The sequence below is a fragment of the Aspergillus aculeatus genome (assembly GCF_001890905.1).
Source record: "Aspergillus aculeatus ATCC 16872 unplaced genomic scaffold ASPACscaffold_18, whole genome shotgun sequence".
Classification (NCBI taxonomy): Eukaryota; Fungi; Ascomycota; class Eurotiomycetes; order Eurotiales; family Aspergillaceae; genus Aspergillus; species Aspergillus aculeatus.
Genome location: NW_017962993.1, coordinates 320,719 through 340,468, shown reverse-complemented (window position 1 = coordinate 340,468; position 19,750 = coordinate 320,719). Strand labels below are relative to the sequence as shown.

The window sequence follows — 19,750 nt, the reverse complement described above, 5'->3', positions numbered from 1 at the left end:
CCAAATTTTTATCAGAAGACGCTGCAGCGTTACGTAGACCTTTGTGGATAAGTTCGACTATGATGAGATTAACTATGTATTAGACTTCAAGGAAGGACAGGGAATTAATAACCACCACTACAGCAAAAGCGAGTCATCTCGCACAATCTGGAATCAAAAGATAATTCAAAACCATGAGATACAGAATGCAAATATCGAGGGTATAGAAAATGCCAGTCGAGAGATGGAGCCCCGAATGGTGGGGCTCAGTCATCACTTTTCGGTTCGGGCTCGTCCTCAACAGTGGCAGCGGTGGGACTTTTGCTATGCCCGTTCCTGGGGGTTTCATGGTCATCATCACCATCATCATCGGGATGCTCGTCGCCCACCGCGCCGTCGTGCTCGCCGTCGTCGTGGTGGTGACCGTTCTGCTGCTCCTCGCCGTTGCGCTGCACGTTCTTGCCCTTGTTGTCCCCGTCGCCCAGCGCCTTTTCGGGGACAACATCGCCCGCCTCCGTGCCGGACTCCTCGACCATCCCGTTCTTGCCGCGCTGCTTGGCCCGCGCGCGCCGGATCAGCCGGTTGTGGTAGTCCTTCTTCTCGGCCTCCGTGTCCTCCTCGACGATACGGCGGGCGGCCTCGCGGCCCACGACGGGCAGGCGGTCCACGCCCGGCCCCGCGGCCCCGGGCGGCACGTACTTGGGGTCCAGCAGGCCCAGCTGCACCAGCACGCTGGCCTGGTCCCAGTACATGTGCTCGGAGTACAGGCGGCCGGCGCGCAGGCTGACGATGCTCACCAGGATGACCTCGACGCGCTTGTGCGTCGGCGGGATGCCCGGCAGCATCCACGGGATCTCCTCGGAGTGCTCGAACGAGGCGTACAGCTCGTCGACGACGCGGTCCGCGCCCACGGTCCGCGAGATCAGCCGCAGCCGCATCGACGGCGGCAGCTTGCGCAGGAAGTGGTGCTCGTAGAAGCGGCGCAGGGCGTGCGCGCCGATCGCTCCGCTCATCGTCGGGGCCATCGTCACCGCCGGGTTGAGGTGCGAGACGTACGGTTCCACTGTGCCTTTGAGGTTCATGGAGAAGAAGCGCGCTATGTTGAGGGGAGCGTCAGCGTTTGTTAGGGCAAGGTGGTGGGGGCAAGCTGGTTTGACTCAAAGGCGTACGCACCTTCCAGATGCTCCTCCCATCGCGACTCCAGATCCAGGTCCTTCCCGAACGCCTTGCGCAGCACCTGCAGCGTGCGGCTCCACGCCAGATCCGACGCCAGCCGGTCGTATTCCTCCAGGTCGCTCTCCGCGAACCCGGGCTGCACCGAGGCGTACGTGAACGTCGGCCAGCCGATGTTCAGCCGCTCGCCCGTGCCGATGCCCGGGTTGATCTTCTTGGTCGTCCGCTTCTTCTTGCCCTGCAGGCCCAGCGCCGTCGGGATGGTGACCATGTCCACCGTGTTGCCGGCCAGGTGGCAGAGCACCCGCAGTTGGACCGAGTAGCGGTTGCGCGTGTCGGGGATGGTGGTCGGGTAGTAGGCAATCAGAGCGGCGAGACGGCTCGCGTTGGTCGGCTTGAGGAAGTAGTCCATGCAGAAGGAGGCCGCGTCTCCGAAGGCTGAGTGGAAGATTAGTTGCCAATGCGAAACCGAGATAGTTTGGACCTCCCACGATGTTGTGCTTACCGATGATCGCATAGTTGTCACCCACCCCCAACCCATCTTTCACCGTCCTCAGTCGAGCAGCGTAGTCCTTCCCGCCGTTGTTGAACGGCACGTACACCACATCGAACCCCTCGTCCGCCCACGCTCGAATGGTCTGGGTGTCGAACTCCTCGGTCTCGGCCGTGATGCACACCCGCGCCGTCCCGAGGTTCGCATTGTTGTAGATGAAGCCGGATGCACCGGGGGCGTTGATGGATATTGAAGCCATGGTCATTGGGCCTTATCCTTGTCCTTGTTGTTGTTGTTGTTGTTGTTGTTGTTGTTGTGGTGGTGGTGGTGGTGGTGGTGTGAAGAATCTCGAAAGTTGTAGTTGTAGTTGTAGTATCTCCCTCCAAAGTCGAGGACAAGGCGAAACAAAAAAGGTCTGACAGCTGTCTTTCCCCCCTCTTCTACCGTGGACGACCAGGATCTACAACATTTTATGAAATGGTGGAAGCCTACGTCACTGCCTCCTCCTCGTCCCGTTCCGCATACGTCATTGCCGCCCGGCAAGCCAGGATCAGCTGATGGTCAGGCCTATATGAGATTGGTAGGCCAGTAGCCCAGTCTGCCAATTCATTCGAAGGAGTTCGGAGTATTTGGGTGCTTCCCTGGATTTTGGGATGTTGTTATAGATGTGTTGTTTTTTGCTGTAATGATGGTCCCCAACGGTCGAGCATTCCTTGGAATTGGGGAAACTTAAATGGTAGATGGGAATGTTGCACCCTCAGGCAGAGAGGGTGAGTGCCTGCATCGGATCGGCTGGATCGGGTTTAGGCCCGTTGGGAGCTCGGAGCTGTCATCGGCCTCGCTCCGATTGCCGGATTGGGTTGTATACTTAGGTAGCCTCGGCACTCACCGCCAGAGCTCTTAAGAGTCCAGCTCTCCTTGGTGCACTGTGTTTATCTTGTGCTGGTCCAGTTGCCAATGCGTGTGTTGCAATCATGTGAGAACGACCTTTTTCAGTCACACCTGTGCGATGTATCGCGCCTCCGTTATCGTCTCAATTTGGGAATTCTGGGAATATTCATAGGCTTGAGAGCAGACTGCACATCACATCTGATAAGAGACCCCAGCATTTAAATCGCGGCAAGTCGGGGTAAAACCCTGCGGACAACAGAGCTATCCCCTCGGGAAGTCAGCAACGTGCTGCAGGAGAGAGAGGGGTAAATGCGGATGATCAATGCTCATCTTGTGTACATTATGTACCGAATACCGACGTACAGTAGCAGCTACTCTACGTACTGGTCGTGGATGGCGTGATGTCTTCCAGAATACATTATCTTTCATGCAGGGTATTCCGGCTATTTCCAGAAGAATGGTCGATGGCGGGATACAAACAATCTTTATTTGAGGTCCCACCAATTGCGTGAAGCCAGACCGCTTAGCTGGTTAGGCTCGATAAGCTAAGGAGGGACTAGCTTGGGGGTTGACTCGAAAACCCTAGGAAAAAAGGTGAACAATCTAGACCCATCGGCCGTGGTGGAGCCGGGGTAAAGAGAGAGAGAGAAAAAAAAAAGCTCAAGACGTCAGGTGCCCTTAGGTTTTTTTCCCCTTCCATTCTTTGTACCTTCAAAAATGTATTGATCTTTCCCCACCGCAAGATAAGAACGATAAGCTATAGTTAGTTAGTTTAGAGGGGTTATTTACCCACTCCAAATCCTGTTTTTTTGTGTTGTGCTTTTCAAAAATTCCCTCCCTCTTGTTTCTCCTCTCAGCCCTTCATTCACAAATTTTTTTTTTCTTTCTAAGTGAACAACCGCGAAGTAAGGTGGTGGCTGGCGAGAGAACTCTCGAACGTTCGAACTTCCCTTCCCGCAAGTCCCGGACCTCCCAAACCCAACCACTTTAACTTTCCTGCCGACCTTCCCTCCCCCCCCCCCCCAAAGCTGAGACAAGACAAGCCCATCCTTCCCGTTTCCCCGTTTCCTGTTTCCCTGTCCATTCGTCGTTGCCGTTTGTCCTCGTCCCCTGGCACCAGGCTCTGTAGCCTAGTCGCTTTAAGACCAATCGCTACACTTGTTACTTAGCTTCTGGTCATCGAAAAGTACAATACAGTACCATGTCCTTGGTCCAGCACGTCTCTGCAATTGAGGGTGCGGACCGCGAACCCGATCCTCAAGATGATAGCACCATCACCACCGCCGTAACCAGCGAGCACTACGGTTCCATCCGTCGCAAGATCAGCTACGACATTTTCCCTCCACCTCAGCCACCCATCGAAGAAGAACTGCACTCGGGGACTCCGGCTTATAAAGTCCCCACCGCCACGCGACTAGGTAGGTGGTACCAACCTGGGAGTTTTCCTTTTCTCTCGAGCGAAATTTTCCTGCTGACCCCGTCTAGCCCAGGTCGCCGTCACGATTCTGGCATGCTGGTTCGCTGCAGGCATTGTCTTCGGATTCGCAGCGCTCAAGCCGGTCTTGATCGCGGAGGGAGTATACAGGGATCTGTGCACTGACGAAGAACTGCGCGACGGTGTCGATGTGTGTGTGGAACAGGATCTCAGGTGCGTATGGCCCGTTCCGCCAAATTCGCCCCCCTTGGAAGGATCATCCGCTGACTCGAGCAGACTCAACTTCTTCTTCACCGTTAGTTCGATCACAGCCAACGTGTCTGCCTTGCCGGTCGGAACCATCCTAGATCGCTATGGTTCTCGCGTCTGTGGCTTCGCGGGCTGCGTGCTTCTGTCCATCGGTTGTGTGTTGATGGCATATTCGTTCTCGGAGCCCGGGTTCGACGGGTACATCCTCGCGAACTTCTTCCTCGCCCTGGGCGGGACTTTCATCTTCGTGCCTTCGTTTCAGATCGCCAATGCGTTTCCCAAGTATGCAGGAACCATTGTGGCCCTGGTCACCGGCGCCTTCGATGCATCGGCAGCTGTATATTTATTTTACCGTTTGGCGTATGACGCCACCGACCGGTCCTTCACCCCCCAGGCCTTCTTCACGGGGTACCTGCTGGTCCCCGTGGTTATATTGATTGCCCTTATTACCATCATGCCCGCCCGCGACTATCAAAGCGCGCATCAGTTAGAGATTAGAATAGAAAAGGCGGAGGACGCGACCCGCGACGTGCACGACTCGGATGACGACATTGAGAGTGACTCGGAGCTATTGCGGATCCGCCGGGAGCGTGCCGAGCGCCGCCTCAACAAGATCCATAAGATTGACGAGGTGCTGGGCGATCGCGACGAGCGGCTGCAGCGTGAGCACCACGAAGAAGAGCGCCAGGCGACAAGCGCGGTCTGGGGCGCGCTGCATGGCCAGCCGGCGCACAAGCAGATGCTGACCCCGTGGTTTGTCCTGATCACCCTGATGACGGTGCTGCAAATGCTGCGGATGAACTACTTCATCGCGACCATCTACGCGCAGTACGAGTACATGTTGCAATCCGTCCCGTTGGCGGCCCAGATCAACAGCTTCTTCGACGTGGCCTTGCCGGTCGGCGGGGTTATCTCCACGCCCTTCATCGGGATGCTGCTCGATAACCTCAGCGTGCCCTCCATCCTCGGCATCATTGTCGTGCTCACCACCGTGATTGGCATATTCAACTCCATTCCTGTCCTGTGGACGGGCTATGTGACCGTGACCCTGTTCGTGTTGTTGCGGCCACTTTACTACTCTGCGATGTCGTAAGTTCTTGTCTAGGATATTGACTTTGCACCAAAGGATATACTGATGGGTTCTGATTTTGTGATTCGCAGGGATTACGCCACCAAGGTGTTTGGGTTCGCCACCTTTGGGCGCGTCTACGGGACTATCATCTGCTTCTCGGGACTGGTTAATTTTTCCCAGTACGGCCTCGATGCCCTCACCCATGGACCTTTCGATGGCAACCCCATGCCCATCAACATCTTCTTCGCGGGCGCTGGATTCGTCGTGGGGACGGCGCTGGTGGCCTTTGTCTACCTGGCCGGAAGACACATGAAGGAGGAGCAGCGGGACATGGAGGAGAGTGGCGAGCGGCAATGGCTGATTCCGGAGGAGAGCGAAGAGGATGTGTATGGGTCAACTAGATAGTCTGTTATGCCGAGGTTCGAGGGAATGGAGCTGAACCAAAGAGCGCACAGATAAACGCTCCGGAATATGGTTCTTGGGGTATCGTGTACATTGTTATATGAGTGTGGGTGTAGGCAGTGTGGGTTCTGTGGATGAGGCGTTTTTGTGTTTCCGACTCGGAAGAATAACGAATGATCTGTGCATAGCAATAGGTAGTTTAGTTTTCAGTTTGTATAGGGCATGGAACTTTGATTTGCTTGAATAAGCTGGAACCCAGCCCGACCAGCAGCTCCTTGCAAATACCACGCGATTCCGGCCAGACCCTCTCTGGTCGCCACGCCAGGCCATGGCAAAGAGTCAGTTGTTCGTATCGGCTCTTGGTCTGGCTGCCAAGGGGAATGCCAAGGGACCATCCATGATTCTCCCCCCCGACCCCCGCATTCTTTCTCCCTGCCTCCACATCGCCCAAATCCGGGGAGGGGGAAGGTTGTCAACTTGTCTTGCTCCAGTTTTTGTGGGGAAAACCCCCTTCCCCGGACCATTGTCTTTTCTCCTTCCCTTCTCTTCCCCAGACCGAGGTAACTTGTTGACTCGTTGAGCGGTTATTGGATTCATTGCGCCTGAGGGTCCTGGAAACTAAGTTTCCTGTTTGGCAGCGACGCCATCAGCTGAGCGAATCTGTGGTCTGTGGAGGGGAGACAATGGAGGGAGTCGACTTCGTCATACAGCCGCGTGTAGGTGGAGAATGACAGACGAACAAGAGCGGGGAGAGAAGTAGGATGTGGATTTCAGATTGACTAGTTGACTTGTTTTGCTCTGCCAGGCAGTTTCTTCCTTAATCTTCGTGCGACATATAACTACTATTCACTAACCCCCCCGACCGACAGCTACCCCCTGCTTTTTTCTACAATCTCATTGCCAAATCTCATTGCTTTTTTTTTTGGTCTTGGCAAGTTGGACTTTCCATCGATAGTCGCTTTTGAAGAATCTAGTTTCCTTTTTTCCACCTCTCCACACGCTCGTCATGTCCCCTCCCAGCAGCGAGAAAGGCGGGGGCAGTGTGGACCGCATCGAGGACATCACGCAGGCCAACCCCAGCTCCAACGATGTCGACCAAGACGAAGAGTACTCCTACGCGGAGCAGCGCAAGATCATCCATCGGATTGATCGCCGGTTGGTGACTATGACCGGTCTGGCGTATTGTATTTCCTTGATGGATCGGACGAATTTGAGTATGGCTGCTGTCGCGGGGTGAGTTTATGGCTTGGTGTCCACCATCGTGTGACTGTGTACTGATTGTGCCCTGTCTAGCATGACGAAAGACCTGCAGTTGACGGTTGGGACACGCTATGTGGGTTACACCCTGTGGCTGAATGGGCTGGTTGATGTGCTTGTGCTGACCGGCCGGTAACTTAGTCGGTGATCGTGCTCATTTTCTTTGTTCCCTACGTGATCTTCCAACCGCCGATGACGGTGGTGACTCGCAAGTTTGGGCCGACGATTTTCTTGGGCAGTATTGTTATCTCTTGGGGGGCAATTCTTGTGGTAAGTACCTTTTTGTGTATTGTTGTTTGTTTTTGGGTGAAGGTGGACTTCTGATGGTTGTTGTCGCTCCAGGGAATGGGGTTTACGAAGAACTGGAAGCAGATGGTCGCCTGTCGATTCCTCTTGGGGGATTTTGGAGGCTGGTGAGTGGGGATTTTCCTCGGGGAGGGGTGAGGTTGGTGCTGACGATGGCAGGTTATTTCCCTGGCTGTGTGTATCTACTATCCAGTTGGTACACGAGGTGTAAGTTTCATGTTTTCTTTGGGAAGTGTGTGTGGGTTTGTGCTGACGACGGGGCAGTCGACGTGCAGAAGCGCTTCTCCATCTTCTACCTCATCGGCTGCGTCGCCTCTGCTCTGGCCGGAATCCTCGCGTTCGGGCTGATGCAGATGGAAGGGCTGCAGGGCTTGCGCGGCTGGCGATGGATCTTCATCATGGAAGGTGTTGTACGTATACCTGGGGCATGCAGTTGACGGCTGGCTGGTTTCTGATGAAGCTGTAGATCACCGCGGTCATCGGGGTCCTCACTCTGATCTTCCTGGTCGACTTCCCCGACCGAGCCCACAAGTCCTGGCGCTTTCTCACCGAGAAGGAAAGCTCCTTCATCGTCCGGCGCATCAACCGCGATCGATCGGATGGCAACGAAGAGCCCTTCTCGCTGAAGCGGTTCTTGTCTCCCGCTCTGGATCTCAAAATCTGGGGGTTCGCGATGATTTTCTTGTACGCTCCCCACGGCATTTGCTTCGGTTTGAGACCAAACTAAAACTCGATAGCTGCACCACAACCGTCACCTACGCCATCGCCTACTTCCTCCCCATCATCCTGCAGCAAGGCATGGGCTTCAGCATCGGCGCGGCGCAGTGCCTCGCCGCGCCCCCCTACGTCTTCGCCGGCATCATCATGTTCGGGGGCGCCTGGGTCGGCGACAAGTACCGGGTGCGCGGCGCCATCGTGGTCTTCAACGCGCTGCTCTGCATCATCGGCCTCCCGATCATGGGGTTCGCGCACGGCAACGCCGCCCGCTACGTCGGCGTCTTCTTCAGCGTCGCCGGCGCCAACTCCAACATCCCCGCCGTCATGGCCTACCAGGCCAACAACGTGCGCGGCCAGTGGACGCGTGCGCTGTCGAGCGCCACCCTGGTGGGCTTCGGGGGCATCGGCGGCATTGTGAGCAGTCTGGTGTTTCGGTCGGAGGATGCCCCGGGGTATCGGCCGGGCATGTGGACTACGATCGCGTGAGTTTCTCCTCTGCTTTGTCGATGGCCTTTGCTGATCTTTCCTTGGGTAGGTGCAATATTTTAATCCTAGTGATTGTGGGAGCGCTGAGTTGGTGGTTCCGGAAGTCGAATGCCGAGGCGGAGCGCGGGGAGAGGGTTATCGAGGGGGCGGAGGATTTCAGGTATACGCTTTGAGTTGATTATCGGGTGGAGTCTGGTCACTGCAGTGCAGTTGGGAAAGTAAATACTATGTACCTAGGCAGGGTCCGGGCACCGACCACACCTTAAGATAGGTAATTCACCTTGTCAGTACTAAGTTTACACGCAATGAATATGATTGCACGCCTTATCGTAATCCTTCTCCGGACTAAGTGAAGTTAATCCTGGTCAGCTGCCAGGCCAGCCTCAGGCACCCTGCACGAAGCCTTATCTTATCAGCTCAGCTCAGCTCTTAATGCAACCCGACTAAGCCCGAAAAGGTACCGGAGCCGGCCGGATTCCGAGGCCGGGGCAGGCGGGCTCCATTGGCGGAGATTAGCGACTCCCGATTAACATCGCCCTTTAAGATCCACCGTCCATCCCCGTCTTGACTTCTCTGCTTCGCTTTTTTGAGATTTGTTCGGTTTGGCTTTCCGTTGGACTGGCTTTGTTCTAGGTGGTGAGTTACTTGGCTGCTGAGGGATTAGTTTGGGTTGGGCCCTTGCAGAGTGCAGAACGTGGTTTGTGGGTTTGGGACTGTGAGTTGGACACCTGTTCGTACGTGGTTTTGCATACCCTTTGATCTGGTTATTGCGAATTTGGCTGATATCAGAACAGAAACATATCTCGATAGTCTACTGCGGTATCCGGGAGCTAGCAAGAGGTTCTCTGCTTCACTCAGGAGCACCACTGGTTGGTTCCTTGAATTTCGCTCAGTATCGAAAATGGTATCCCCAATGTACACCCTCTACGTGGGTACATTCATCCAACTACCCCGGACCACCTCTCCGGACGAGAAGCATGAGCTCTCCATCACCCGCGGCGCTCTCTGGGTGTCCACCGCGGACGGCAAGATCAAGGGGTTCGACTGGAGCGTCGCGACGGAGTCCGACCTGCAGACCCTGCTCAAGCGACACGGATGGGTGCTTGCGGGCGCAGGGAGTCGCAGCAGCGTGCGCGTGAAACTTGTGCGGGCACGCGAAGAGGAGAACGAGTTCTTCTTCCCAGGTTTTATCGGTATGGCACCCTACCATCCCCTTCTTTCAGTTCACCCGTAAACCTCATTCCCAATCCCAGAGGAAGACTTCCCGGGGGTTCTCCCCCGGGAAGTCTTCAGGACAGCCTCCCCATCATGCACACCTGACTAACAACAAGGAAGACACCCACATCCACGCCCCGCAATACCCCAACACGGGGCTCTTCGGCAGCGCCACCCTCCTCGACTGGCTGCAAACCTACACCTTCCCGATGGAAGCCTCCTTCGCCAGCCCGGCCTCGCTGCCGAGCCTGCCCCCGCCCACCGCCTACCGCGCCTACTCGCAGGTCATCGCGCGGACACTGAGCCACGGCACGACGACCGCCGCCTACTACGCGACCATCCACGTGCCCGCCACGAACCTCCTGGCAAGCCTCGCGCACCAGCGCGGCCAACGCGCCCTGATCGGCCGCGTCTGCATGGATAATCGGTCTACCTGCCCGACCACCCTGATCGACGAATCCCCCGAGGCCAGCATCCGCCACACCGAGGCGGTCATCGCGCACATCCACTCCCTCGCCCCCGCCACCAAAGAAACCCTCGTCAAACCCATCCTCACCCCGCGCTTCGCCCCCTCCTGCACCCCAGCCTCTCTCTCGGGGCTCGCCACCCTCGCCAGGCAACACAAACCCCCGCTGCACATCCAAACGCACATCGCCGAGAACGTCAACGAGATCGCTCTCGTCCGCGAACAATTCCCAGGCTGTGAGCATTACGCTTCCGTGTACGATGAGGCGGGCTTGCTCACGCCCCGGACGATCCTGGCGCACGCGGTGCACTTCTCCCCGGCGGAGCGATCGCTCGTTGCCGCCCGCGGCGCGAAGGTGAGTCACTGTCCCGCGAGCAACTCGGCGCTGGGGTCGGGGATTTGCCCGGTCCGGTGGCTGCGAAGGGGCGGGGTGGTGGTGGGGTTGGGCAGCGACGTGAGCGGCGGGTATAGTGTGGGGCTGTTGGAGGGGGTGCGGCAGGCATGTTTGGTGTCGCGGTTGGTTCCTTTCTTGAAGTACCCTGAGGGAGAGGGGAAGGGCGAAGACGGGGTGGTCTCCGTGGAGGAGGCGCTGTACCTCGCCACGCGCGGCGGGGCGGCGGTCGTCGATCTGCCCGATCTGATCGGCGGGTTCGAGCTGGGGATGGCGTGGGATGCGCAGTTGATTCGTCTGGGGCGGTTCAAGCCGGCGGGGCGTTGGGGCGCGAACGGCGCCATCAGTAATGTCGACGTGTTCGGGGAGGAGAGTTGGGTTGAGAAGGTGCATAAGTGGGTGTGGAGTGGGGATGATCGCAATGTGAGGGCGGTTTGGGTGCAGGGGCGGTTGGTGCATGGGAGTGATGGTGGTGATGAGGGGCGGTGGAGTGGGTGGAAGTGGGTTTGGGGGTTGGTGGGGGTCGGCGCTGCTTGGGTGGTTGTGAGGAGGGTGAATGGGTGAGGTGTGGGTGGTATAGTAATTTTATGGGAAGGTATTCTCTTAGCGGAGTGGTATAGACTCATGTACGCTTTTATTTGTTGATGTGGAGGGCCCCCATAACATAAGGATGTTTTCTTAGCAGAGGCAGAGTAGTACAAACTAATATCTCCTGCCTTCTCTCTTCTTTAGCTTACTCCCTCAATGTCTTCTTCTACCTCATTTCTTATTCAATTATCTTTCTTTCTTCCTCGGCTTTCAGAAACAAAGCCTTATAATCAACCGATCCTGACATGGCTGTAATAAACAGATATTTAAGAAGAGGTAGATGAATTGACCAATGATTAGCGATATAAAAACTACAAACGCTGAACCATCTTCTTGCTAAGCTGCCGAGCAGAACAGCAAAGTAGATAAATACTTCGACTAATTCTGATACCACTTTGAGATTCTCTGCTTCCGGTGATCTACCTGTATACAGAAAGAAATTTTCTTAAATATTACAATATATGGGAAGTCAGATTATAGATCTAGATGCAGTCTAACACACAATACTCAGTTATCAAATAGTTTTGTTAATGTATAGCATAATCTCAGTAGTATTTTATGTATACTACTCTTAAGATCTATACTCTACAGAACCTTTTGGTCGATCGAACGAAAATTCCAACGCAAGTTATCAAGCATACCAAATCACGTTTCAATTAGAAAATCTCTTCTGTATCAAGGTAACAAATGTCTATTTTTAGATGCGCTAATTAGACTACCGTTCAAAATGCATTAAAGGAATTGCGAGTTTCTAACTTATTTAGGATATTGGTATTTATTACAATATGTCAGAAACTTGGTTTTACGGCTGAACGTCAAGTTGGCATGTGTGGCTAGACAGAGAATTTGTTGTACATGTGGTAGATGAGCGCACCAGGTATCCAGAGCGGGGAGCTGATTGCAAGAAATATTGTTATCAACAGAATTGGCTCGTGGCCGGCTGGCTGCAAAAGCCCACTTTTAAGGATCTCTTCTCGCTGTCGATGGAACATCTCCTGTTCTGCTCTCATACGATCTTTCAGCACGTTTATTTGTGCAGAACGAAGCTCCCGGGACATGTGGAATCTTTGCTCCAATTTCTGAAGCTTCTGAGTAAGATGGTCGGATCGTAAAGCCATATCTCGCTCTTGCCTCTGCCTTCGTCTGGTGACGGCAGCTTCATAGTCATCTTGCTGCTTTTTTCGGCTTGCTTCAGTTGCCTTGCGTTTTGGACGACGATAAAGCAAGCCTTGCTGACTTATGTCGTGATCTTGAAGAACTCTTTGGCGAAGAGATAGCAAAGATTCCTCATTCAGTGGAATCGTGACTGTCAGAGGCCCTCTTTCTTCTATATATGTTTTGCAAATATGATAGCACGGAGACCAAGTAATCTATCAAGTACGCTATTAGTACCGTTTCAGAATATGCTTCAATAGTACAGCAGACCTGGCTTATTCCACGCTCCGATGCGGCTTCCTTGATAGCGTACTCGAACAAATCACACAAGCTCCGTTTCGTTTCCTCAAGATTTCTCAGCTTGTGCTCATTTTGCGTTGTATGATGCGCCATATTGTTTCGAATTTGCTTCGCCTGGGTCATTGCTCGGCGGAGGGCTTTCAATTTTTTCTTCCCTCAGCACTGTGGCGAGCCTGCCATTGGAATCTTCCAACTGCAGCCGAACAATGTCAATTATAGCTGGTAAGTCAGCTGCCTGATGGCATCGGTATCCTCTCTTATTCAATCCATCTGCATCAATAAGCTCGCATAGAATGTACCCCAGGAATTCAAGCTCGTCGGTCCAGGTCGTCAATCGTGCTTGGGTCTCAAAGTAGGCTTCCGGGTGTACTGACATTTTCTTAGCATGGATTTTTCAGGGTACGGGAATTCATCTGCAGAATTGAACTTGGTGCATTAGCCTCCAGATAATCGCATAAGCTGGACAATGAGCTCGTCGTGGCTAGTTTTGTGCATCGTTCTTGACATTATGACGTCAATGATTTGATGATGAGGGGGAAAATATATACGTAATAAACTCTTGCATAGAGGAGACTGAGCTTCGAGCCAACTTGCCCTAAAATCCTGTGACTGGGTTTTTTCTTATGAACAATGAAAGCAGTAGTAGCGGTAGTAAATGACCACGGTTCGCTGTCTTTATCCGCTTGGTTCCTATACTACGGCGTGGTAGATTAACTCTAACGTAATCGGCAGCCGAGCGAGCCACCACCCCTTGGATCTTCCCACCTCCAAGAACCGAAGCTGCTCAGCAGGCAGGTACACCACCGAAACTGCCGAAATCATTAAAAAGGTCTTGCTGTATTGAAAGGGACGATTCTGCCTTGCCCTTGAAGCTACCAAGACCGGTCAGGTTGCCTCAATTTGTGAAGCTGTTGATGGTTTTATTGTTCCTCGCTCAACTCCTCAACACCGGGCAAATGGCCGTTTATTTTCTGTGGTACCCAGCACTGATGAAGCGTCCCACTCGAACAGATAATCGAAATGTACAGGCCTTGACAGGATTGTAGCGTTATCCACCACGCTTTTTTTCCGCGGCTGCCATTTTATATGGATCTTTCCAACAGCTACGACCCCACTTTACTTCGTCAGCGGGCCTTAAAATCTCGATAATGCTCATAGTCTGGCTGTTGCCCATGTCGTGCGGCGAGGCCAGGGCCATTGAGGATGATTACTTCGTGGAGACTTGTGCAGCATAATCGAGCACTTCTGATACTACTATAAAAAAAGTATTTTAAGCTACAGTAATAGAATAAATAAGCAGCAGCTAACAACCCAAAGCTATGTATAATATATTTCTAAAGAAAATTTCAGGTTTAGGCTGTAATTTTTATTAGGCGTAGTGTCCGTGTGGGGCTGACTCGAGCGGAGATTGATTAATTTGTTGACGAATGTGTGGCACTTGCGAGAGTAGATGCGCGAGAAACACAACTATCTGGTCGCTCGCCAAGCGAAATGCACCCCCCCATCTGCGGCCACCGCTAGAGAATACAGACAATACTTTCCCATCCATTTCTATGGCAAAACTTACGAAGTCTGCATACCTGCACCTGCTAGAAGCCTTCGTGGATGATATGGTTTGCGAACCCAGTTAATATACATGTATCAATAAATAGAATGCTATCTCAGCCTGGAATCATATCCCCCTCCTCAAATGCCCGTCTGATCGTTTCAACGGTCTCGCCCCACTCGGGCGGGATACGCTCCTCACGCGCGATCAGCTCGTCACGGAGGGCCTCGCCTAGATCTCCAACATACCATTTATCTCTCCCGAAGTGCAACGTCAGCGGGTAAAGCAGGAAGACCACACGGGCGATGAAGTCTCGTTCCTGCAGCAGGGTTGCAAAGCTCTCTGGCCATATGAGCGGCCATATAAGTATAGCGGACGTATCGGGTCGCGCGTTTGGGTACCTGTCTGCATCGAATTTGTCTAATATGTACTGAATAGAGACTGTGTATGCGGCGTGAAGGTGTGCCGGGATGTTTGTGGCGAGGTGGTGAAGCTGGGACAGAATTCGAGAGGCAAGGCTACGTCGAGGATGAGTTAGTGTGTCAGAGGTTTAGTTTGAAAGCAATGCGGCTGGGGCCGGGGCTTAATAAAAGGGGGAGATCTAAAGGAGACATACTGGTGTATTTTGGAAGCCACCTGTTGATTTTTATTATTCTCGTCCTGTGGACCGTCTTTTTGCAAGGCTATCTCGGAGTTACCGTCATGGGCCTTCTCTTCAGAAGAGTGATCGAACAGCTTGGACTTAGGACTCAATAGGACACATCCGCGGATAAGTTTCGCAATGCGCAAGACTTCATCCAAGTAGCTCGCTGATGGACCAGAAACCCGATATTGTGCAATGGCGAACAAAACGATGTAAATAGAGCAGACCATGGCGGCGTCCGCCGTGGCGGCCGATAGCCGGCTGATAACCCGTGATAGCGCGGAGCATGCTTTGTCACTGTAATCGAATGCCACCACGGTCCAGAAATGTCTTCGATTAGGTTCGAGATAAGCGAGATGTAGGGCGGTAAATGCCAAAAGACTGTCTAAGGCAAACGGCTGGGTGGTAGCTACTTTGGGTAGGGCTACTTGCCACTGCATCTGGCTATGCTCGTCTTCGACTAGTGATGAATGGGTGTTAGTGTAGTAGTGGTGGAGCAAAGTGGCTTCTAGGAGTCGAGAGTCAATCTGGGTACAATTGGTCGCTGTCAGAAGAGGAGCTGAGGGTGACGCTGAGGGGCCGGGTTCTTCAGGATGATGATCGTTTGCCCTTCTTCTGGGCCCGAGTGGCTTGCAGGCATAGTGACAGGCCAGCCGGCGCTCGTTACAGAACTTGCAGGTCGGAAGACCTTCGTCGCACTGGAAGGAGCAGTCAGGTTTTTTTTTTTTTTCGGTTTCCATGAACGGGAAACAACTCCTGCAAAGGGGCAAGAGAGGAACCAGGCGGGAATTTTCAATCTACCTTGATGTGTCGCTTCTTGCATTCTGCGCAGCCAGTTCGCGACTTGCGATGGGGACGTCGATGCGGCATGCAGAGACGACAACAACACTTGGTCAGCTGCTTGATGCTTCAAAGTAGGGGTGATAGTGAAAGAGGTGGATGAATGAGATGAGAGCAAATACGAGAGAAATTTCGTATGCAGGCGTTCCAAGACTGACTTGATGTTAACCCGGGAGTCCGGAACGGTACCGTACTCCGGAAAACACTAGACTACTTGTGTAGCAGCGCCTGGCTTACATAGCCCCGCTTTAGATATACGAAAAACGATTCTCTACGATTGGCTGAGTGCAAGAATTTTACAGGATTAGCGCACGGATCTTCCCGGCAGAGGATCTCTTGCCCAATTTGGTAATCGGTGGGTTGGTCAACTTATAAGGTAGAGTCGCAACCTGAGAGGAAAAGACTCAGTGTTGTAAAAAGTTCACACATAATGTGGAATTATTCTAACAGTCTATCAGCTTCGATCCTCGTATCTCATATCACATGTTTACACGCACATATGCTTTTCAAAGGACCCCACACGCGCACCCCGTGCTGCCCCCTCGCGCAACAGCAACAGCCACAAAAACCACCATATAATCGTGCTTAAGCCATTTGGTACCCTCCATCGCCTCCCACTGGAGTCGTATTTCCAATGAACCTCTTAATCTCCGCCGGATGCACCCAATTCAACACCCCACACGTCGCGAACATCAGCACCGCATCGAACACATACGATATCCACTCATACCGCGTCAGAGGGCCGTCAGAGCTTTCCACAAACTCCGCGAACCGGAAGACCGACCGCACGAATATCAACAAGCCCGTCACGTACAAGGCCAGCAGGTGCTTCCGCCACGGCACAAGCCCGTATGTCCGGGATTTATGCCTCGTGAGGCGCTTATGGAAGATGATCATCGTGACGAGGAAGAGCCCGAAGAAGACGAGTTGCACGAGCACACCGAGCTTCATGATAGTTTGACCTTTGCTGGCTGTGGCGGCTTTGGCGAGCATCGCGGCGCCTATGGTTGGGTTCCTGTGGGTCAGTGGCCTTCTGGAAGGCCAGAGCAACTCCTTGGGGGTTGCGCTGACAGAAATGAAGGGAAAGGACTGACCGATAAACTGCGCAAAGAATGAGATGACATCGCCGAGTACGAAAATCTTGGTCAGCCAAGCGGGCCGAATGATGGAGTATTGCCCCCCGTCGGCCATGATCATGACTCGCCCGAATTCCATGTAGATGCTTGCGGCAAACAGAGCCGGGGCAACCAGGATCAAGATGTATTGGATGAGCTCGGGACCAACTGTATAGTCTGGGTATTGGGTTGCGGATTTTGCGCGCTGAGACATAAGGTTAGGTAAGAGGTATTGAGGACAGGGAAATTTATAGACTCACCGCGAAGTATCCGACGACTTCAACTATTTCAAGTAGCATGAAAATTAGCATGCAGAGAGAATGGCATTTTATTGTTAGAAAACACTTACAGGCACACCCGAATAGAAAAGGGATGAAAAACCATGTCCGCCAGCGGAAAGCCTGGTAGTAATGTATGATGGAGGTGATCAAGAAGAGAATCGCGAACACAATGGCGGCCGCTTCAGAAGGAGCAAAGTCGTTAAGGCCTAGATATTTTACCTGGACTGTCATTTTGTGGAAGTAAATTATGGTCTATGTCAATATTAATGAGCGTGGTTAAGAATCATCTGAAGGAGAGAAGGAGAAATGAAAGATTAGATAATAGGCATCTTGGACATGGACACCTTTACCCAAAGAGTTATATATCACTTTTCATGGTGAAAGGTTTTCCTGGTGCCTAATTCTCGTCCCCAAACCATCATCAGTCCTTCAGAGGCTCAAGCCGGTCAATACTCGAGAGATCTATTCTAGATTTGAGATGGTGGAAGAAGAACCAATCAGAGATACGCGTATTTCGTAAATGGCAGATGGGTCTGTGCTGGCCGGTGCAGCCCCACTGCTAATGCCAAAGGACAGACCTACTATGACAGATTTCAGCTGAAGCGTATCGAGGCAGATTCGTTGACTTGGACCCTATAGGTGCTGCTGCTCTTCCAGTCATATTCTCAAGGAGTAGTTAGATCACGGTGTATACGGTTAGAACAGTGCATTGATGAGCTCTTGCCATCTGATTCACAAGATTTGTCTCAAATTATTCAATCGTCTACCCAATATTTCTTCAATGAGTACTACAGGAAGAATCTCTCTTCATCAGTCCCTTGGGTGGGTTAACTATAAATCTTGCCAGACATTCTAAGTTGGTATCGAATGAGAAAACGTGTTTTTGAGGTATTTTTCAAATTACTCGATCAGTTCTAGCCTCCGGCCCGCCCTAACGTTCAAAATTGGGGCATGTAAGATAAGACTACTGCTTACAGCCCTACAGTAACGATTAAGGAGCCCACACAAGTGATGGAGCAGCACTCGGAGATCTTCAACTCAAGCCACAGGCCACGAACATGAAGTGGATTCTCTAAAATTGAGGAACTCTGCTGTCAAAGGCCCACAGAACCACTAACTCTAAGAGCCAATCGGAAAGACGTATATACGGCTTTTACGGGAGCTGCTTATTGGCTTCTACATGTCTATAAAGCTCCACTTTAGAGCATCCATTATATCGCTTAGCTTAAATCTATCGGATGCAATGATCCATTCCATTTGAATTGAAAAAGGTATACTCTGCTCTCCCGAACCTTAAGCCTGTATGCATCCTTTGAGTAAAACTCCCAAGGCATTATAGGTGGGTCGATCGGACCCTTGGATCCCTTCTAACTGGTTAGCAATCCTAGTTTTTCTACAACGTCATAGTTTTAGGCAACCCATTCTGTTTTCGCCGTAGGCCTTCCATATAATGTCTCTTGTGCCCTAGAGTGATCCATACTCCGCTCCGTCTCATCATTAATGGCCGATTGCATATTTCTATGTACTCTAAGCCTCCTTCACAGAAATTGCGGGGTCCTGCACTACAAGACGACTGATCAAACAATTCAAGGTCCATCCACAACAGCGTTCGCAAATTCTGACACCATGTCCGAGCCCTTCCCACAACTCGAGACTCACGATTTTGATTCCTGTCAGGTACGTGCAAATCTATGCCAACAGGCACTACCAGCCATATACCTCGAGCACATCGTTGGATATTGACCGATTGGGGGAAAAGCACAACCATCATGAACAAATGTCCCTCACTCCGGTCGACCCACAACCACACAAAACAAACTCCCTATCTCCGACCTTCACCATAACTTCCCTCTCGAACATCTGCTTGGAGCTCGAAATGCAACTGCATGCCTTCTGGATGCAAATCATGATGCAACGGCCACAAACCACCACCAGCTTCCAAGGACTAGAGTCATCATCGGACAAAAGCCGCCGCCGCCGCCGCCGCCGCCGAGCAAGCTCGTCTGCCACCGCCCTGAACCTAACGCAGATTCAGCAGCTCGAGCAGAGATGCCTTGAGATTCAAGAGGATTTAGATAGGTGTAGGGCGCGCTGTGAAGAGCTGGAACGGATGTGTTATGATTGGTCTTAGAAGCGGAGTCACGGAGGGCTTGGAAAAAAGGTGGAAAAGGCGGAGGTAAAGAAATCAGACCTGACTCCGCAAGTCTTCGGATCTGTTGGCAAGGTCTGATGCCCGATTACAAACCTCATAGTCTTCGTGATGAACGTGAATGGGGGAGGGAGGGGGGGGCGCCAGATCCCGGATAAATAATCAACCTCAAAGATGTACTATAGTGTTTCCACACTTCGACGATAAGACTAACTGCAAAGCACACATAGAGGAACTATCTTTTAGACATATTCTTATCTTTCACTTGCTTCGTCGTGCCATATGAAAGATGTCTTACTACTGGGGGTATAAAGTCTCTATTTGACGGTGATTCTATTTACAAGATGCTATGACTGCGTCTTCTACTAGAAGGGGGGTATGGGAGGGTTTCCCCATAAACGTGAAGATATTCTCTTAGCAGAATAATGAACTAGTATAACAGCGTCTTCTAACTCAACGGGGGAAACGGGGGTCTCCCCAAAGCATGTAAAGGTACTTTCTGAGGAGAATGACTTCAGTACAGTAAGTACTTACTAACAGGTAGGGGTTGGAGTATAGGGGTCGCGTCTCCTCAATCAACAAAGTTATTCTGTTGATAAAA

The 19,750-nt window shown here is 52.4% G+C and overlaps 5 protein-coding genes across 5 annotated transcripts; 3 read left to right on the top strand and 2 right to left on the bottom strand.

The window, feature by feature from the left end:
- Nucleotides 1-31: 31 nt before the first annotated feature.
- On the bottom strand, nucleotides 32-2,169 carry ASPACDRAFT_126214 (dienelactone hydrolase). Its single transcript, XM_020196894.1, has 3 exons — nucleotides 1,658-2,169; nucleotides 1,153-1,590; nucleotides 32-1,075 (listed from the first exon to the last, which is right to left on the bottom strand). Exons 1-3 carry the CDS (start codon nucleotides 1,902-1,904, stop codon nucleotides 246-248), a joined length of 1,515 nt encoding a protein of 504 aa, XP_020052263.1. The 5' UTR covers nucleotides 1,905-2,169; the 3' UTR covers nucleotides 32-245.
- Nucleotides 2,170-3,554: 1,385 nt separating this feature from the next.
- On the top strand, nucleotides 3,555-5,984 carry ASPACDRAFT_1883178 (putative MFS transporter). Its single transcript, XM_020198320.1, has 4 exons — nucleotides 3,555-3,954; nucleotides 4,022-4,184; nucleotides 4,248-5,309; nucleotides 5,382-5,984. Exons 1-4 carry the CDS (start codon nucleotides 3,738-3,740, stop codon nucleotides 5,695-5,697), a joined length of 1,758 nt encoding a protein of 585 aa, XP_020052262.1. The 5' UTR covers nucleotides 3,555-3,737; the 3' UTR covers nucleotides 5,698-5,984.
- A 645-nt stretch (nucleotides 5,985-6,629) lies between these two features.
- Nucleotides 6,630-8,765, top strand: ASPACDRAFT_1883177 (putative phthalate transporter). Its single transcript, XM_020198319.1, has 9 exons — nucleotides 6,630-6,927; nucleotides 6,988-7,027; nucleotides 7,093-7,221; nucleotides 7,294-7,364; nucleotides 7,397-7,464; nucleotides 7,522-7,667; nucleotides 7,724-7,941; nucleotides 7,995-8,456; nucleotides 8,510-8,765. The coding sequence occupies exons 1-9, from the start codon at nucleotides 6,701-6,703 to the stop codon at nucleotides 8,631-8,633; spliced, it is 1,485 nt and encodes a 494-aa protein (XP_020052261.1). The 5' UTR covers nucleotides 6,630-6,700; the 3' UTR covers nucleotides 8,634-8,765.
- Nucleotides 8,766-9,018: 253 nt separating this feature from the next.
- Nucleotides 9,019-11,290, top strand: ASPACDRAFT_1875479 (chlorohydrolase family protein). The gene is made up of 3 exons (XM_020198056.1): nucleotides 9,019-9,194; nucleotides 9,255-9,653; nucleotides 9,796-11,290. Exons 2-3 carry the CDS (start codon nucleotides 9,362-9,364, stop codon nucleotides 11,094-11,096), a joined length of 1,593 nt encoding a protein of 530 aa, XP_020052260.1. The 5' UTR covers nucleotides 9,019-9,194; nucleotides 9,255-9,361; the 3' UTR covers nucleotides 11,097-11,290.
- Nucleotides 11,291-14,372: 3,082 nt separating this feature from the next.
- On the bottom strand, nucleotides 14,373-17,231 carry ASPACDRAFT_35447 (RTA1 domain-containing protein; the record flags this gene model as incomplete). The annotated part of the gene is made up of 5 exons (XM_020200118.1): nucleotides 14,373-14,526; nucleotides 14,738-15,435; nucleotides 16,223-16,605; nucleotides 16,699-16,924; nucleotides 16,980-17,231. 5 exons carry the CDS (start codon nucleotides 17,229-17,231, stop codon nucleotides 14,373-14,375), a joined length of 1,713 nt encoding a protein of 570 aa, XP_020052259.1.
- Nucleotides 17,232-19,750: the final 2,519 nt, after the last annotated feature.

Excerpts from the sequence above, each read along its gene's own strand:
- ASPACDRAFT_126214 (XM_020196894.1), bottom strand. The coding sequence starts at position 1,904 with ATGGCTTCAATATCCATCAACGCCCCCGGTGCATCCGGCTTCATCTAC. Across the intron at positions 1,591-1,657 it reads TGACAACTATGCGATCATCG|CCTTCGGAGACGCGGCCTCC; the intron begins GTAAGCACAACA and ends TCTTCCACTCAG. Across the intron at positions 1,076-1,152 it reads ATGGGAGGAGCATCTGGAAG|CGCGCTTCTTCTCCATGAAC; the intron begins GTGCGTACGCCT and ends CCCTCAACATAG.
- ASPACDRAFT_1883178 (XM_020198320.1), top strand. The coding sequence starts at position 3,738 with ATGTCCTTGGTCCAGCACGTCTCTGCAATTGAGGGTGCGGACCGCGAA. Across the intron at positions 4,185-4,247 it reads TGTGTGGAACAGGATCTCAG|ACTCAACTTCTTCTTCACCG; the intron begins GTGCGTATGGCC and ends TGACTCGAGCAG. Across the intron at positions 5,310-5,381 it reads CTTTACTACTCTGCGATGTC|GGATTACGCCACCAAGGTGT; the intron begins GTAAGTTCTTGT and ends TGTGATTCGCAG.
- ASPACDRAFT_1883177 (XM_020198319.1), top strand. The coding sequence starts at position 6,701 with ATGTCCCCTCCCAGCAGCGAGAAAGGCGGGGGCAGTGTGGACCGCATC. Across the intron at positions 7,465-7,521 it reads ATCCAGTTGGTACACGAGGT|TCGACGTGCAGAAGCGCTTC; the intron begins GTAAGTTTCATG and ends ACGACGGGGCAG. Across the intron at positions 7,668-7,723 it reads TCTTCATCATGGAAGGTGTT|ATCACCGCGGTCATCGGGGT; the intron begins GTACGTATACCT and ends ATGAAGCTGTAG.
- ASPACDRAFT_1875479 (XM_020198056.1), top strand. The coding sequence starts at position 9,362 with ATGGTATCCCCAATGTACACCCTCTACGTGGGTACATTCATCCAACTA. Across the intron at positions 9,654-9,795 it reads CTTCTTCCCAGGTTTTATCG|ACACCCACATCCACGCCCCG; the intron begins GTATGGCACCCT and ends ACAACAAGGAAG.